Genomic DNA, 16806 nt, shown 5'->3' on the forward strand with positions numbered 1-16806 from the left:
ACAGCACTGTGATTAGAATTAACAGTATTGTATTATATATTTAAAAGTTGTTAAGAGAGTTAATCCTAAAAGTTCTCACTACCAAAACAGAAATGATAATTATGACATAATAGAGGTGTTAACATTATTGTTGATAATTATATTGTAATATATAAGTGCATCAAATCAACACTTTGTACATTTCAAACTTACACAATGTAAAACTGAGCATGTTTCCATTTATTCCCCATTATGAGCACTGGTTGAAGGCCAATTCTCATTCTATAATTCTCCATGAACACTTCAACTTTAGATGAGTTTATTATGTTGATTTGATTCAGTAATTTATTTCTTTAATTCTTCTTCCCTTTTCTCTTCAAAAGAAAGCCCCAAAATGCTTTAAATTTTAGGAGCCTAATAGAAGAGAGAAAATGCTGCTACCTATTTGCCTATCAAATTATATTGAATTTAACTGCAAAAGCATATTGGAAGCTTGGAGCTCCTAAGACCATTATTGGATGCCCCTTATTATTCCCTATTAAAAGTATACTTTATTTATTTGTCTATTTATGTGTCCATTCATGTGTGTTACACAGATAATTATAATCCCACCTACTTCCTAAAGAGATCTCGAGGGTGATCTTATGATCAAAGTCAAGGTACAATTTTTATAGGGTAATGGAAAAATAAACAAAAAACAGTTACTGAGAAGGGAGAGGACATTCCACTTCACAGGCATTTTTCTCATCTCCTTTTTTCCCCATCTTTTTTATTTGCTTTCTTCTTGTTCTACCACATTTCTTTAGCCCCTGCTGATAATGCCTCATCTCCCAGCACCTCAAAACAAAGGTAGATTCTCAGTGCTGCATTTCAGTGTTAAATTTAGAAAAAAATGAAGAAGGCTGAGGTGAAACTGAAGGGGACATCTTTTAGTAAGCAAAAGGTGTAATAGGTAGCACTATAAATATTAGAATTTAACCCCACCACAACAAACAATGGAGATACTAAATATTTCCCGAAATGAGGTTTTGATCTATAATAGTTTTCTAATTTCAATGTACAAGTTAGAGGTAGGATTAAACCTCCTTTTGTGTGTGCATGTGTGCTAAATTGCTTCAGCTGTGTCTGACTCTGTGTGACACTGTGAACAGCAGTCTGCCAGCCTGCTCTGTCCATGGGATTCTGGGGGCAAAAATACTGGAGTGGGTTGCTGTGCCCTCCTCCAGGAGATCTTCCTGACCCAGGGATCGAACCCATGTCTTTTACATCTCCTGCATTGGCATGTGGGTTCTTTACCACTGAGCCACCAGGGAAGCCCCCTCCTTTTGTAGTAACTGCTTATAATCAAAGTATACATATTATTCTCTTCTTTCCCTCAGTCCTCCTCTCTCCAATTCCAGAATAAGTCAATGAGAGTCACCTGCCTTGGATTCCTAAAGACACTCACCTGTATTAGAATTAAGATCATCAGGCTCTGATTCAGTTCCATTTTGGCTTCCTTTTCCCTGAAGAGTGTTCATAGCTATAAGTTTCATCTTCTGCAGCTTCATTGCCTCAGCCATTGCTGCAGCTGTTATACCTAAAACCAGAACCATTCCTTTTAAAACAGGGATTATTTCTTAATGTAATTGAAAGATACATTTAACAGGCCTATGCTATACAGCACAAGCCAAACGGAAACCCGAGTCTAATTTATGAACAATATCCTTTCAAAAGTTAATTTTCTACTCTTGCAATAACTTCATCTTATAATGTACAAGTTGAAAATCTGAAAAAAATTAAATATGGGTCTGATTCTCAATTCAAAATAGAGAAAACAATGAGCATAACATGAAAAATTTGGGAAAATACCAAAACTCTTGCTAATGTCTTCTGGTGTCTATTAAGAGCTCTGGATAGTTTTTTAAGACAGAACTCACCATACACTAAGAACCCATCTAAGACAACACTGTCAGAAGAAGTACTCTGAAATGCTACAGGGGATGACTTTCTAGGGAATATCCTTGTTGACCCTTCTGCTGAAGAATGGGCTATTTTGCCTCTAAAGTTAGCTTAGAAAAAAAGAATAGAGGGGAGGAAACACTAAAATAGTCATCATACTTTTACTGGCCTCCTTCTCATATGCTGAGAGAAAAAAAGAAAGAAAGAAAACATAGTAGATCACTGCAGAAAGTGTGCCAGCCCTTGCAATATAATTACATTTTTTTATTATTATAAAGCAAATTTTACAATGCTTGTATAAATTCACCTATATTCATACACAAACCTCCACACATAAATACCACACACATTTCTATACCCATGTGAACCCATAAATACAGACACATGTGCATATTACATTCACACACCAGATTTGCCAATTTAGAAAGAATGTGTGCAGATGGAGGAATGGAAGATTCCTCTTCTTATGAGAGCATCAGAATCACAGTTAACTGCTAAACAACCATTCACAAAAAGATACTAAAATGTACCAAAATGATACCCTACATCCAAAGAAAAATCCACAACGAAATGAGAAGAGGGACACAATCACAATAAAATTAAATCCCATACCTGCCATGTGGAAGATTCACAAAGTGGAAAACAATTACACCACAAAAGTTCTCCCACTGGAGTAAAGGTTCTGAGACCCACTTCAGGCTTCCCAGCATGAGGATCTGGCAACAGGCAGAGGAGACCCCAGAGAATCTGGCTTTGAAGGCTAACAGTGTTTGCCTGAAAGAATTACACAGGACTGGGGGAAACAGGCTCTACTCTTGGAGGGTACACACAAGGACCTGTGTGCACCAGGACCCAGGGAAACAAAGCAGTGACCCCATAAGAGACTGGGCCAGACATACTGGCTGGTATTGGAGGGCCTTTCATGGTGTGGTAGGGCTCGGAACCACTGTGGGGGCAAAGACACTTGCAGCAACAATTATAGGGGGGCACTCACTGGTGTGAGATACCCCAGAGGTTGCAACTGGCCCCACCAACAGCCTATAGGCACAAGTGCTGGGAAATCTCTGGCCAAACATGCAAAAGGGTGGGGAACATACTTCCACCCATCAATAGAAAAGTGGCTAAAAGTCTTACTGAATATAGCCCTGCCCACCAGAAGGACAAGAACTGCCTCCATTCACCACCAATCTCTACCTTCAGGAAGCCTACACAAGCCTCTTAGATAGCCTCATCAACCAGAGGACAGATAGCAGAAGCAAGAAGAACTACAATCCTACAGAATACAGAACAGAAACAACAATCACAGAAAGTTAGACAAAGCAATATGGCAAAGAAGTATCTCCCAGATAAAGTGACAACTACCAGAACAACTAAGTGAAGTAGGCAACCTTCAGAAAAGAATTCAGAATAATGACAGTGAAGATGATCCAGGATCTCAGAAAAAGAATAAAGGTGAAGATCAAGAAGACACAATAAATGTTTAAGAAAGATCTAGAAGAACTAAAGCACAAACAAACATGAAAAATACAGTAACTGAAATGAAAAATACACTAGAAGGAATCAACAGCAGAATAACTTTGGCAGAAGAACGGATATGGAATACAGAAGAGCAGAAATCACTGCCACAGAATAGAATAAAGAAAAAGAAATGAAAACAGCCTAAGAAACATCTGGAAAAACATTATATGAATCAATGCTCACATTATAGGTGTTCCAGAAGTAGAAGAGAGAGAGACAGGATCTGAGAAAATATTTGAAGAGATAGTAGCTAAAGACTTCCCTATCATGGGAAAGGAAACAGTCATCCAAATCCAGGAAGCACAGAGTCTCAGGCAGAATAAATCCAAGGAGGAACATACCGAGACATGCAGTAACCAAACTGACAAAAATTTAAGACAAAGAAAAATATGAAAAAGCTACCAGGAAAAAGCAACAAATAATATACAAGGGAACTCTCATAAAGTTATGAATTGATTTCTCAGCAGGAACTCTGCAAGCGAGAAAGGAGTGGTAAGATATATTTAAAGTGATGAAAGGGAAGAAACTGAAGCCTAGAGTACTCTACCCAGCAAGACACTCATTCAAGTTCAATGGAAAAATCAAAAGCTTCACAGACAAGCAAAGTTAAGTGAATTCAGCACCACCAGACCAGCTTTACAACAAATGCTAAAGGGACTTCTCTAATTGGAAAAGGACACAACTAGAAACAAGAATTCAGTGCCACCAGATAAGCTTTGCAACAAATGTTGAAGTGACATCTATAATTGGAAAAAGAAAAGGTCACAACTAGAAATAAGAAACTTATGAATGGAAAAGCTCATTAGTAAAGGCAAACACATAGTAAAGTTAGAAAATAATCCACACACAGATATGGTATTAAAACCAGCAATAGTTAGAGAAGAACACAAATGCAGGGTATGGGAAATGCATTTGAAATTAAAAGACCAGCAACTTAAAACAACCTTATTCATATATCAGTTCAGTTCAGTTCAGTCATTCTGTCGTGTCCAACTCTTTGCAATCCCATGAATTGCAGCACGCCAGGACTCCCTGTCCATCACCAACTCTGGAGATTACTCAAACTCATGTCCATTGAGTTGGTGATGCCATCCAGCCATCTCATCCTCTGTCGTCCCCTTCTCATCCTGCCCCCAGTATCAGGGTCTTTTCCAATTAGTCAACTCTTCACATGAGGTTGCCAAAATATTGGAGTTTCATACATAGACTGCCATATTAAACCTAATGTTAATGGCAAGCTGAAAATCAACAATAGATAGATACACACACACACACACACACACCCCCAAAGGAATCAAAACACAGCACTAAAATTAATTATCACAAGAGAAAAGAACAAAAGAGGAAGGGAAGAAAATATACTTATAAAAACAAATCCAAAACAATTGACAAGATGGCAATAAGAATATTCATATAGGTAATTACCCTAAACATAAACAGATGAAATGCTCGAATCAAAAGACACAGATTGGCTGCCTGGATACAAAAACAAGACTTGTATATATGCTGCTACAAGAGACCTACTTCAGACCTAGGGACACATACAAACAGAAAGTGAGGGGGTATGAAAAGATAATCCATGCAAACAGAAAGCAAAAGAAAGTTAAAATTGTAATACTAAAATCAGAAGAAATACTTTAAAATAAAAACCTTTACAACAGACAAAAGGGACACTTTATAATGATCAAGAGATCAAGCCAAAAGTAATATATTACAAATATATATGCACACAACATAGGAAAATCTCAATATATAAGGCAAGTATCAATAGCCATAAAGGGAGAAATAGTAACACAATAATACCAGGGGATTTAGCCCATTTACGCCAATGGACAGAACATCCAGACAGAAAACCAATAAGGAAAAACAGGCCTTGAAAGACGCATTAGATCAGATAAACTTAACTGATTTTTATAGAGCTTTCCAACCAAAAGCAGCAGAATACATATTCTTCTCATGCGCTCAACCAACATTCTCCAAGATTGACCATATAATGGGCCACAAAATGAGTCTCGGTAAATTTAAGAAAACTGAAATTATATCAAGCATCTTTTCTCACCAAAACACTATCAAATTAGCAATTAACTACAAGAAAATAAAAACTCTAAAAATCACAAACATGTGGAGGCTAAACGATATTGTACACAAGAACCAATTGATCACTAAAGAAATCAAAGAGGAAATTAAAAAAAAATAACTGGAGACAATGAAACAAAAACACAACATTCCAAAAGCTATGCAAAAATAGTTCTAATATGGAAGTTTATAGAAATACACTCTTACCTCAGGAAACAACAAAATCTCAAATAAACAACCTAAACTTACCCCTAAAACAACTAGAGAAAGAAAAAACTAACAAAACCAAAAGATAGCATGAGGAAAGAAATTAAAAAATCAGAGCAGAAATAAATGAATTAGAAATAAATAGAAATAATTATAAAAAAATAAAGAAAGAACATGATAGAAAAGATCAATGAAATTAAAAGTGGGTTCTTTGAGAAGATAAAACTGACAAACTTTTAGCATATACTTTTGCTTTTCATACTGTTAAAAGAAAAAGGAAGGAAATTCCACAAAAAATCTACTTCTGCTTCATTGACTGTGATAAACCCATTGTGTGAATCAAAACAAACTGTGGAGAATTCTTAAAGAGATGGGAATACCAGACCATCTTACTTGCCTCCTGAGAAACATGTCTGCAGGTCAAGAAGGAACAGTTAGAACTGGACATGGAACAACAAACTGGTTCAAAGTTGGGAAAGGAGTACATCAAGGCTATATATTGTCACCCTGCTTACTTAACTTATATGCAGAGTAAATCATACAAAATGCTGGGTTAGATGAATCCAAGCTGAAATCAAGATTTCTGGGAGAAATATCAATAACCTCAGATATGCAGATTACACCAACTTAATTGCAGAAAATGAAGAGGAACTAAAAAGCCTCTTGATGAAGTTGAAAGAGGAGAGTGAAAAAGCTGGCTTAAAATTCAACATTCAAAAAACTAAGATCATGGCATCGGGTCCCATCACTTCATGACAAATAGATGGGGAAACAGTGGAAACAGTGATAGGCTTTATTTTCTTGGGCTGCAAAATCACTGAAGGTGATAACTGCAGCCATGAAATTTAAAGACGCTTGCTCCTTGAAAGGAAAACTATGACAAACATAGACAGCATACTAAAAAACAGAGACATCACTTCGCTGACAAAGGTCCATATACTCAAAGCTGTGATCTTTCCAGCAGTCATATACAGATTTGAGAGTTGGACCATAAAGAAGGCTGAGAGCCAAAGAATTGATGCTTTTGAACTGTGGTGCTGGGGAAGACTCTTGAGAGTCACTTGGACTACAAGGAGATCAAACCAGTCAATCCTAAAGGAAATATATCCTTAATATTCATTGTGAGGACTGATGCTGAAGCCAATATTTTGGCCACCTGATGTGAAGAGCCAAATCATTGGAAAAGACCTGATACTGTGAAAGACTGAGGGCAGGAGGAGAAGGGGGGTGACAAAGGATAAGATGGTCGGATGACATCATCAACTAAATGAACATGAATCTGAGCAAACTTCAGGAGATAGTGAAGGGCAAGGAAGCCTGGGGTGCAGCAGTCCATGGGTTGTAATGAGTTAAACATGACTGAGCAGCTGAACAACAACAAACCTTTAGTAAGACTCATCAAGCAAAAAATAAAGGTGAGGGCTTAAATCAATATAATTAGAAATGAGAAAGGAAATGTTACAATGGATATCACAGTAATACAAATGATCATAAGATACTACTACAAGCGGCTATTTACCAATTAAATGGTCAAACTGGAAGAAATGGACAAATTCTTAGAAAGGTACAATCACCGAAGACTGAAACAGGTAGAAACATAAAATATGAACAGAGTGATCACATGTACTGAAATTGAAACTATGATTTAAACACTCTCAACAAACAAAGGACCAGATGGCTTCACAAACAATTTCTATAAAACATTTAGAAAAGAGTTAGCATCTATATTTCTGAAATGATTCCAAAAAGTTACAGAGGAAAGAACACTCCCAAACTCAGTATATTAGGTGACCATCACCCTGATACCCAAACTAAACAAAGATAGCACGCACAAAAAGAAAAGTACAAGCCAATATCACTGATGAAGGTAGACATGAAAAACCTCAACAAAATTCTATCAATCTGAATTCAATAATATATTAAATGGATTATCCACCATGATCAAGTGGGAATCATCCCATGAATGCAAGTGGTTTTTAATATCCACAAATCAGTGTAAAACACTGCACTGAAGAATAAAAACAACATGATCATCACAATAGATGCATAAAAAGGTATGACAAAATTCAGCACCCATTTATGATTAAAAAAGAAAAAAAAAAGGCTCTCCAGAAAGTTGGCTTAGAAGAAATGTAACATAGTAAAGGCCATATAAGGCAAAACTACAGATAACATGGTAAAAAGTTGAAAGTATTTCCTCTACAATCAGAGAGAAGACAAGGATATTTACACTCTCCATTATAATTCAGTATAATTTTCAACATTCTAGCTAAGGCAATCAGAGAAGCAAAAGAAAAGGACTCCAAATTGGAGAAGAGGTAAAACTGTCACTGTTTGCAAATGACAAAGAAATTCCTATAGATGCTACCAGAAAAATACTAGTGTTCAACAATGAATTTGGTTAAGTGGCAAAATTAATACAGAGAAATATGTTGTGTTTCTATACACTAACAATGAAAAGGCACAAAGAGAAATTAAAGAAACAACCCTATATACCATTGCATCAAAAATAATAAAGTGTTTAGGAATAAACCTACTTAAGGAGACAAAAGAACTGTTCTCTGAAAACTATGATGCTGATGAAAGAAATTGAAACCAACACAAACAGATGGAAAAAATATACCCCATTCTTGGATTGGAAGAATCAATATTGTTAAAATGATTACACTACCTAAGACAATCTACAGATTCAATACAATCCTCATCAAATCACCAGTGGTATTTTTCACAGGACTAGAGCAAAAAATCTTAAAATATCTATGGAGATACAAACGACCTCAAATAGCACAAACCTGAGAAAGAAAAAGAGAGCTGGAGGAATCAGGCTCCCTGACTTCAGACTATACTACAAAGCCACAGTCATCAAAATGGTATGGTATTGGCACTAAAACAGAAATATAGATTAATGGAACAAGAAAGAAAGCCCAGAAATGAACCCACAAATCTATGATCAATTAATGTACAACAATGGAGGTAAGACTACATAGTGGAGAAAAGACAGTCTCTTTAATAAATGGTACTGGGAAAACTGGACAGCTACATGTTAAAAAAATGAAAATAGAACATTCTTTAACATCACTCACAAAAAATAAGCTTAAAATGGATTAAAGACCTAAATTTAAAATTGGGTACTATAAAACTCTTAGAAGAAAACATAGAAAGAAGACATTGTGATAGAAATCACAGCAATATCCTTTATGACTCATCTCCTGGAGTAATGGAAATAAGAAGAAAAATAAACAAATGGGGCCTAATTAAATTAAAAAGCTTTTGCACAGCAAGAGAAACTATAAACAAGATGAAAGAAACAAGATGAAAGACCACCCACAGAAAGAGAGAAGAGATTTGCAAATGATGCAAGTGAAAATGGATTTATCTAAAAATTTTACAAACAGAGCTGTCTCAATACCAATAAAACAAAAACCATGATAAAAAAAATTGGCAGAAGAACTAAATATAGACATTTCTCCAAAGAAGACATACAGGTGGCCAAGAGGCACATGAAAAGATGTTCCACATTGCTAATTAGAGGAATGAAAATCAAAACCACAATGAGATATCACTTCATACCTGTCAGAATGGGCATCATTAAAAAATCTACAAACAATAAATGCTGGAGAGGATGTGGAGAAAAGGGAATTCTCCTATACTGTTTGTGGGAATGTAAGTTGGTATAGTCACTATGGAGAACAGTTTGGAGGTTTCTTAAAAAACTAAAAATAGAACTATCATATGATAGAGCAATCCCACTCTCAGGCATGTATTCAGAAAAAAACTTGATTTGAAATTATGCATGCACTTTAATATTCACTGAAGCACTGTTTACAGTAGCCAATACATGGAAGTAAGCTATGTGCCCTTCTACAGATGAATGGATAAAGAAAATGTGATACATAAATGTAACAGAATATTACCCAGACATAAAAAATAGAATGAAATAATTCCATCTGTAGCAATATGAATGGATCTGGAGACCATCATACTAAGCAAGTCAGGGAAACAAAGACTATTATATGATATCACTTACATGTGGAATCTAAAAGAAGAAAGATACAAATGAACTACTCTACAAAACAGAAACAAATTCACAGGCTTAGAGAATGAATTTATGATTACCAGGGAGGAATGTGGGAGCAAGGAGATAGATTGGAAGTTTGAGATTGACATGTACATACTGCTATATTTAAAATAATCAACAACTACCTACTATAATATATATATATATAGCAATTTTTTAACTCCATGTAATAGTAAAAAGAGGTAGGAATAAAAAATCCAGATATAATATGAATGTTTAGGTTTGAAATTTTTCCTCCTACAAAGTCTGTATCAGGCTAAACTATAGAAATATATGAGGAAATAGGTACTAAAAATAGATCAATCTATACTTCACCAATGCTCTCCAAAATATCTAGTGAATTCAACTACATTATTTTTATTTTATATTAATTAATTTATTTAGTTTTGGTGGCACTGGGTCTTTGTTGCTACACACAAGACTTTCTCTAGGTGAAGCAAACAGGGGCTACTTCTTGTTGAGAAGCACAGGCTCTAAAGCCTGTGGGTTTCAGTAGCTGTGGCTCACAGGCTCTAGGGTGCATGCCCAGTAGTTGGGGTGTGCAAGTTCAGTTACGCTGCAGCAGAAGGTATCTTAGCTCCCAGACCAGGGAACAAATCCACAATCCACGTCCCCTCTGTTACAAGCCACATTCTTAAAAACTGAACCACCAGGGAAGTGCCTAAATTATTTATAGATATTATCAAAATCCCTCACTATCTACTGGTACACTGGTGCCATAAGCCAAAAAGAAAACAAGTTCTTGTTAATTTAAAACAGTATTTTAGAATTCAGTCAAACCCATTTGCCCCTGCAAATGCAAATCAAAGAATGCATGTATTGATTGTTGCAAAAAAGAAAATATAGCTACTATTATTAGAAATACAGATTCTCAGAGTTTGAGGGACAGGTGAATTCTTATCAAAGGTATAAGGGGAAGTAACTACAGCCTGGACATCTGCCTATGTTTGGTGGAATCAATGAGCTTTTATTTTGCCACTCTGCACTTTTTGCAATAGATGGAAAACACACAAAAAAGCAAACTTTCTCCACATTAGCTTGTCTATGAATCATGGCAAGCAAAAGATCTGAAAGAAAAGTGCTTTAATCTCCGAAATGATGGTACACATTTGTGCATTTTCTAGATAGTCCTAGAGATTTTCTTGCCATATTTAGCATTGCTGAATTCCAATTGCTCAAATTGGCCTATCCAACATCCAAGGGTTACTATGAACAGAAAATATGATGACAATGATTTAAACAAAGGGATCCTGCTTAGAACTGCCAGGGCTGAGTGCCTCAAAACTAAAAATGCATCAGGAAAATTTTCCAAAATTTATATCACATCTCCTGACTACCAATTCAGAACTGGATATTAACTATAATACTTACTGAATTATTATTTGTTTCATTATTAGTAGTTTAAATAGTGGATTTTTGTGTACAATATGTGGATTTTTATGATATGAAAAATAAAAGTTGACATAATATCTTATAGACAGATAAGGTAAATGTGTATCTCATACAATGACACTAAGAATTAATGAACAAGGTTCCCCTAATATTTTTTATTTCATAAAAATATGGTAAGTTCCAATATCAATTCATTTGTTCAAGAAAGTGCTACCTGTATGTCACTGCAGAAAAAAATCAGTAAATTCAGAAAGTAATATTAAGGTGGTAAAGAATCATGGTATAATAGTACTACAAAGACATTTAAGAGCCATCTGGTTCAATTTCTTCGTTTTGAAGATGAGGAAACTGTCTCACATTGATGTGTCATAGATAAGTTATTTAGGGGGAAATATGGAGCAAAACTCAAGTTTCCTGATGTGATCTAGATGTATTTAAGTACTAAAGTTGCTCAAATATAAATTAATGAAAATATCTAAAGGGATATGATCCCCTCATCACACACAGTCTCATACTTGTATTTTTATACCTCCTTACAATTTATTTGAGGTTTAGAGACCTAACCTCTAACACATGTTTTGTATTGCCTCATGGTTCATATTACAGTCACTTTAAACTTAAACAAAATCTTAAATCCTACTTGTTGAATCTTCAATACATCATTTGAATATCTGTCTTCAGGGAAAACCACAAACACATGAAGAGCAGTGGAAAAGATGATATGGTTTATTTGGTATTTCATTAGAAATTTCTCCTCTCATTCAACTGATCAATTAAATTTTTAACCTCAGGATATGGTTCAGATGGATTTAAAACAGTCAATTAGCTCCACACACCAAGTTCTCAAAAAAAAAAAAAAAAAAAGCCCTGAAATAGAACATAAAAAGAGCATGCTGATTTAGGAAATGCTGAGTTAAATTTTACTTGGGAACCAGAGTTTCAGCTCATATCAGACAAGTAGGAAATGGTAAGCTTAATAAGAATGAAGTTTTATGAAGACCTACCTAGAAGACCTTACAGAACTAACATCCAAAAAAGATGTCCTTTTCATCATAGGGGACTGGATTGCAAAAGTAGGAAGTCAAGAGATTCCCAGAGTAACAGGCAAGTTTGGCCTTGGAGTACAAGATGAAACAAGGCAAAGGCTAACAGAGTCTTGCCAAGATAATGCACTGGTCATAGCAAATAACTTCTTCCAACAACACAAGAGAAGACTCCACAGATGGACATCACCAGATAGTCAATACCAAAATCAGACTGATTATATTCTTTGCAGCCAAAGATGGAGAATCTCTATACAGTCAGCACAAACAAGACTGGGAGCTGACTGTGGCTCAGATCATGAATTTCTTATTGCAAAATTCAGCCTTAAGCTGAAGAGAGTAGGGAAAACCCCTAGACCATTCAGTTATGACCTAAATCATATCCCTTATTATTATACACTGGAAGTGATGAATAGATTCAAGAGATTAGATCTGATAGACAGAGTGCCTGAAGAACTATGGATGGAGGTTCATGATAGGAGACAGTGATCAAGATAATCCCAAAGAAAAAGAAATGCAAAAAAGGCAAAATGATTGTCGGAGGAGGCATTACAAATAGCTGAGAAAAGAAGAGAAGTGAAAGACAAAGGAGAAAAGGAAAGATATACCCATCTGAATGCAGAGTTCCAAAGAATAGCAAGGAGAGATAAGAAATCCCTCCTCAGTGATCTATGCAAAGAAATAGAGGAAAACAACAGAATGGGAAACACTAGAGATCTCTTCAAGAAAATTAGAGATACCAAAGGAACATTTCATGCAAAGATGAGCACAATAAAGGACAGAAATGGAAAAAAAAAAAAAAAAAAAAAAGGACAGAAATGGGATGAACCAAACAGAAGCAGAAGATATTAAGAAGAGGTGGCAAGAATACACATAAAAACTATACAGAAAAGATCTTCATGATGGCATGCTCACTCACCTAGAGCCAGACATCCTGGAATGAGAAGTCAAGTGGGCCTTAGTACTATGAACAAAGTTAGTGGAGGTGATGGAATTTCAGTTTAGCTATTTCAAATCCTAAAGGATGATGCTGTTAAAGTGCAGAATTGAATATGCCAACAAATTTGGAAAACTCGGCAGTGGCCTCAGGACTGGAAAAGGTCAGTTTTCATTCCAATGCCAGAGAATGTTCAAACTACTGATCAATTGCACTCATCTCACATGCTAGCAAAGTAGTAATCCAAATTGTCCAAGCCAGGCTTCAACAGTAGGTAAACCATGAACTTCCAGATGTTCAAGCTGGATGTAGAAAAGGCAGATGAACCAGAGGTCAAATTGCCAACATCTGCTGGATCATCAAAAAGGCAAAAAATACCAGAAAAACGTCTACTTCTGCTTTATTGATTACTTCAAAGCCTTTGCTTGTGTAGATCACCACAAACTGTGGGAAATGCTACAAGAGATGGGAATGCCAGACTACCTTACCTGCCTCCTGAGAAATTTGTATGCAGTTCAAGAAGCTACAGTTAGAACAAGACATTGAACAACAGACTAGTTCCAAATTAGTAAAGGAGTACTTCAAGACTCTATATTGTTAGCTTGCTTATTTATCTTATATGCAGAATACATCATGCAAAATCCTGGGCTGGATGAAGCACAAGCTGGAATGAAGATTTCTGGGAGAAATATCAATAACCTCAGACACACAGATGACACCATCTTTATGGCAGAAAGTGAAGAAGAGCTAAAGAGCCTCTCAATGAAAGTGAAAGAGGAGAGTGAAAAAGCTGGCTTAAAAGTCAACATTCAAAAAACAAAGATCATGGCATCTGGTCCCATCACTTAGTGGAAAACAGATGGGAAACAATGGAAACATTGAGAGACTTCATTTTGGGGGGCACCAAAATAACTGCAGATGGTGACTGCAGCAATGAAATTAAAAAACGGTTGCCCTTTGGAAGAAAAACTATGACCAACATAGATAGCATATTAAAAAGCAGAGACATTACTTTGCTGACAAAGGTCCAACTAGTCAAGGCTAAGGTTTTTCCAGTAGTCATGTATGGATGTGAGAGTTGAACTATAAAGAAAGCTGAGTGCCAAAGAATTGATGCTTTTGAACTGTGGTGTTGGAGAAGACTCTGGAGTGTCCCTTGGACTGCAAAGACATCAAATTAGTCAATCCTAAAGGAAATCAGTCCTGAATATTCATTGGAAGGACTGATGCTGAAGCTGAAATTGAAGTACTTCGGCCATGTGATTCAAAGAGCCAACTCATTAGAAAAGACTGATGCTACGAAAAATTGAAGGCAGGAGGAGATGGAGGACGATAGAGGATGAGACAGTTGGATGGCATCACAGACTGGGTGGACATGAGCTAGAGCAAGCTCTGGGAGTTGGTGATGGACCAGAAAGCCTAGTGTGCTGCAGTCCATGGGGTCACAAAGAGTCAGACACAATTGAGCGGCTGAACTGGAACTGGAATAAGAATGAAAGATGCCTTTAAAAATGAAAGTGTTATAATTATAGGTAAATATCTACATAAACATCTAGAAGCATAAAAGTTGTTTTCAGTAACTGAATTTGAAAGTGGTAACTTTTATGTTATGTCTAAATTACATATATTTAACTGACTGAAAATGATTTGGAAAGGCAGAGACTCATTGATACTGGGGAAATATTTACCTTCTGCATTTTCTAATACTTGTGCATTTACTCTTGTAACCATAGCACCTTTCATACTTGTTCACCTACCTTCATAACACTCACGGCTAGTCAGTATAATTATTGACCAAGTCATAAAAACAGCCCTTATAATCATTTACACTCACTCCCTAATCTACAATTCAACATAACAATATGAAAATGCCCCAAATATCATAATTTCATGTGCATGCACATGTGCCCCTTGTGTGTGATTATTATTATTGTAGTATACAGATATTCAAACTCCAACTTCAGATTTAGAGTGGTGAGAAAAGTTCTTAAGAGTAACAAGAACATTAATGAATATCTAAACCAACCTCTCCATCTTACAAATGAAAAATTGGATCCTAAAGAGGAAAAGTGAGAGACAATACAATATAGAGAGTAGGGCTAGGATAAGAACTCAAGTATCCTGATGTGTACCCAAGGTGCTTTGTCCACTAAATCCCACCTTCTTAATCTTGATTTTAATTTCATTAAAACTCTCTAAAATGGGTCTTATAGATATGCATTATAAGTCACTGACTGGAACAAGGGAGAAATTATGTCATATAACTTCTCAGGGCTTCAGATTACCCAATATGCAAAATGAAGGAGTTGAACTAAACGATCCTTACATTCCTTATGAAGTGATAATTCTGATTAGATTTACTTTGTACTGTATAACTTTCTCATACTTCTGGTTTTGTATTATCCATGTATGCTCTAAAGCAAAATTGTTATTGCATTCTTTTCTCACTAGTAAGCAAGTGTTAGACTTACAACTTAGTTGATTTATAGCCCTCAAACTAGAAGTGCAATGGGAAAAAAAATTAATGTTTTGTAGTAAAATTTACAAGGGAAAAAAGTGAATTTGGATTTATAGCACTGAACAAAAATCAAGGCAATTTTATAGTTTCCTATTTGGATGAACTGTGTCCATCTTTTCATATGTTTGAAAGCTTTTCTGTCAAAACTGTGAATAAGTAAATTAACTAAAGGAGAACTATGAGTAATCAAATATTGAGGTTTGCAATTATTTAAATGAAATGGTGGGCCAGTTTATTGCAATATGGTTTTGTTATTAAAATAGCATTTAATTAAATTAATGGTGCTGCATTAATAATATCTCTCCAAAAATGAAAAACAGTTTTATATCTCCCTCATTATATCTCTCTACAGTCAAGTACTGCATGTTGGCTTGTTTATTGTTTACATTCAAAGCTATGTTGGGTTGAATATGGTGTACTAAAATATGAATAATTAAGCATCTGACAATATGAAATGATAATGTGATATACCACATTGAATCTAATGGAAACAATTTTGAAATTCCCTATAAATAAACTGGGTAGATGTAAGCCTTTTCAGAGGTAGTATTCAGGCTCATTTTCAGGAAATGCTTGTGCTCTGAACTCTGTTATTTGAAAAAATATATGGACTCCAAAAGATTTAGAACTCAACTAACAGGAAAGCCATACAAATGTAAGAATAGAATGAAAGAGCAGAGAAGCCACATGCAAGTAGTTACAGACCACTTAAATGAAGAGCAAATATTACAGTGATTCTTGGGAATCACCACTCAGGGATAGATACGAAATTAAAAACTACTCAGCTCAGCACTATGGCTATGAGGGAAAGGCTGTCAAACATAGGTATATGCAGAGTTGGTAAAACAATTGCAGCTGTATCTGGGCTAGACATCAGCAAAGCCATCAAATGATGTGAGCACTAGAAACCTGCTATATGGTCATGAATATTTTGTTCAGTTCAGTTCAGTCACTCAGTCGTGTCTGACTCTATGTGACTCCATGAACTGCAGCATGCCAGGCCTCCCTCTCCATCACCAACTCCCAGAGTTTACTCAAACTCATGTCCATTGAGTTGGTGATGCCATTCAACCATATCACCCTCTGTCATCCCCTTCTCCTCCTGGCCTCAATCTTT

At 35.8% G+C, this 16806-nt stretch overlaps 1 protein-coding gene across 1 annotated transcript in view; it reads right to left on the reverse strand.

Moving 5' to 3' along the window:
- DACH2 (dachshund family transcription factor 2) overlaps positions 1-16806 on the reverse strand; it is a 750043-nt gene that overhangs the window by 283438 nt on the left and 449799 nt on the right. The window contains exon 4 of the mRNA XM_043459522.1: positions 1427-1558. Coding sequence (XP_043315457.1) covers positions 1427-1558 — 132 coding nt within the window. The remainder of the gene's footprint in view (positions 1-1426; positions 1559-16806) is intronic.

This window comes from Cervus canadensis, chromosome X (assembly GCF_019320065.1).
Source record: "Cervus canadensis isolate Bull #8, Minnesota chromosome X, ASM1932006v1, whole genome shotgun sequence".
NCBI classification, from domain to species: domain Eukaryota; kingdom Metazoa; phylum Chordata; class Mammalia; order Artiodactyla; family Cervidae; genus Cervus; species Cervus canadensis.